General features: G+C 38.6%; 1 protein-coding gene across 1 annotated transcript in view; it reads left to right on the top strand.

Moving 5' to 3' along the window:
• Positions 1-2,767, top strand: part of LOC106813928 (centromere-associated protein E-like) — a 31,282-nt gene that overhangs the window by 8,832 nt on the left and 19,683 nt on the right. Inside the window, exon 2 of the mRNA XM_014818169.1 lies at positions 2,237-2,311. Coding sequence (XP_014673655.1) covers positions 2,265-2,311 — 47 coding nt within the window. The 5' untranslated portion in view covers positions 2,237-2,264. The remainder of the gene's footprint in view (positions 1-2,236; positions 2,312-2,767) is intronic.

The raw sequence follows: 2,767 nt of genomic DNA, 5'->3' as shown, positions 1-2,767 counted from the left end.
TGAGCTGCGTTGTAAAAACTTGATGGAGCCGGCTCCATCATGACGGGCATTAGCCGTGCTAGGAAAGATAATGGAAGATAAGGGCATAGGCGAAGCACCGTTCATTCATAAATTTATCGCGGAAAAATCGAACTTTCACGAAGCAATGCTTAGACGCGTGTAGGTTGCTGAATGATGTGGATTCAAAGCGGCGTAAGGCATGTGGGAGGGGAGGTGTAGGAGCCGATATCTCAGCCTAGGAGTATCGTATTGACAAGTGGTTGGTCTTGTTGTAGAGAGCAAGGAATTCTGCTTAATGCAATACCATGAAATTATTCTAGACTCGCAGGCAAAGTAGAATAATGTAGTCGTGAAATAGCACTATTTTCCCGTTTTTCCGTTGTACACTCTAGGTATTATTAGCTCTTGATACAATATATAGGGAGTGCCCCCCCCCGGGGCACTCTACGTGTGATTAGCTAGAAATAGGCTAGGCTACTGCACAGGCTATAGTTCTAGAGCTATTGTGTGGTGTGTTGCACAACACATCAGAATATGACGTCACAATGCATATATATATATTAGAATCTGCTTTGCTAGGCTGGTGTCCCTATAGATACACTTAAGAACTACTCTAAATTGGATACCATTCAGCATAAAGTTGCGAGATGGGTATTCAGAAACTATGATGATAGTGTTGATGTTATTTTGGCTCATCTTGATTGGCCTCCTCTTCGTGTCCGCTTTCTTAATTCTAAACTTATAACTTTCTATAAAATTTATCATGGTGAGATGAAAATTGGCATTCACTCTTGCTTAATGAAGCCTGTTTGCTGCACTTGACGATCTAAGCGTGATCACTGTTTTCGGCATGTGCAAACTTCTAAGGATACTTTTAAGTTTAGCTTCTTTGTTTCTGTGATTCCGTATTGGAATTCCCTGCCTTCATCTTTGGTAAATTGCAAATTTGCAACTATTTCCACTGCGATCCGCAGTCTGGATCTATCGATTTGATCCACTTCTCTCTCCGTCTTTGTTATAGTCCCCAGGACTTTTGAAGACTAACATTTATGAGGTTATGAGGATGAGGTTAACACAACTGTCACAACAGCAGTTGTTCCAGAGTGTCCAGCCATCCCGATTTTGCTCGAAATTCCCGAATCCCGACGTAACCTCCGTCAGGATAAGGAAAATCCTGATTTTCGATATTTTGCACGCACTATCTCGCGAAAAAAGTCAAGAAATATTTTCCACTTAATTTCTCACGATTGTTAGCAATAAAATTCTGAACGCTTCTTTGCCTTCCCTGCATGCATTTCGAGCCAGCGGTAAATACCATGGCATGAAACTGTATTGCGGGCTCAGGTGAACAGACGGCTCAAACTCCACGACAGATTGCGCTCTCACTGAGGCTCTGGGCTCAATCTACCACTGCTACAAGTAGATTTCCGTGAGAATTTCTAACGCTTTTTTACCACAAGTTTTACAGCGGCCAGGTTACTCGTACCCTCTGTAATAAGATTTGGACTAATAAAAGTTGCAAAGATATTAAAAATCCGACCATTATTTTATTCAAGTATTCACGTTTATTTTATATTTATGGACTTTCGGATCTCACTTATTGTCAATATTGAAGCCCATTTGATTTTCTAGCACCATCCTAGTTGTTATAAGTTGGTTTGCTGTTGACAGCTACTATACTGCTCTTTTGAAGAAGGTTTGCCAATTAGCTCTGCAGAGTACCCTCACATTTTTTTTAACATGTGCCTTTAATGGGGCAAGACCTTTAATATGGGTAAATGCAAAATCCTCAGCATTACTCGTTCTAAATGTCTCTGGACTTTTACTTTCTTGCTTTACACTATTATTATATATATGTCTTACTCCAATTAACAAATATTTGAGTGTAAAACTTGCATAAGTTGTGACATTCGCTAAAACACACATCTCGATGATTTGTCGGTCTGAACGACGTTGGCCTTCTCCTTCATTACAGTTCATTGTACTGCGAAGAGCATTACAAGGTTACAAAGTTGTACATACCTGTTAGCCTGTATATACTCACTTGTAGCCATCACTGTCTGTTACTGCTTAGAATAAAGCCATACAAGTACAAGCTACAGTAGCCTACCTAAAATGCTATATATAGTATGCTATCAGGAGTAAATAATTTGTTTGTCATTTGTTTTTGTTCACTCCTGATGCTGATAATGAGCTTTACTATATGATCTTGTTATTGTTACTTATTTATTTACAGGTAAGAAAAAGAAGGCTAACTCTACGACATGGACAACGTTCATGTTGTGGTTAGAGTGCGGCCACTCATAAAAAGGTAAGCATGAGCCAGCACGCCTTCAAAGCTGAGGTTAATTTTAGTCGACCCATAAATCCTCCAGCATACCTTAATTGCTTAATCAGCAGGCCTTAATTTCGTGCAGTGTGTACCTAATTGACATTATATCTACCCAGCTAGATATATATCAGGAGTTAATAATGACAAATTGTCATTATTAACTCCTGATATATGATATATATATGTTTCTGAAATTATTATGTTTGCCGGTGCATTGAACTTGAAGATGCTTACCATGCACTTAAAGTGATTACGTCACCGTAAATAGTAAAAATAAAAAAATAAATTCCACTTTTTCACAAAATATAAGTAATTCTTTTCACTTTTTATGGTTAAATTGCCGCATTATACTTCCTGTTTTACTATATTCTTTGATGTGAACATACACTCGTGACTCATACATAGCCCATAGCACGCAATTATAATGTCAGGAAC

This window comes from Priapulus caudatus, unplaced genomic scaffold (genome assembly GCF_000485595.1).
Source record: "Priapulus caudatus unplaced genomic scaffold, Priapulus_caudatus-5.0.1 Scaffold845, whole genome shotgun sequence".
NCBI classification, from domain to species: domain Eukaryota; kingdom Metazoa; phylum Priapulida; class Priapulimorpha; order Priapulimorphida; family Priapulidae; genus Priapulus; species Priapulus caudatus.
This window is presented reverse-complemented; position numbering and strand designations above follow the sequence as displayed.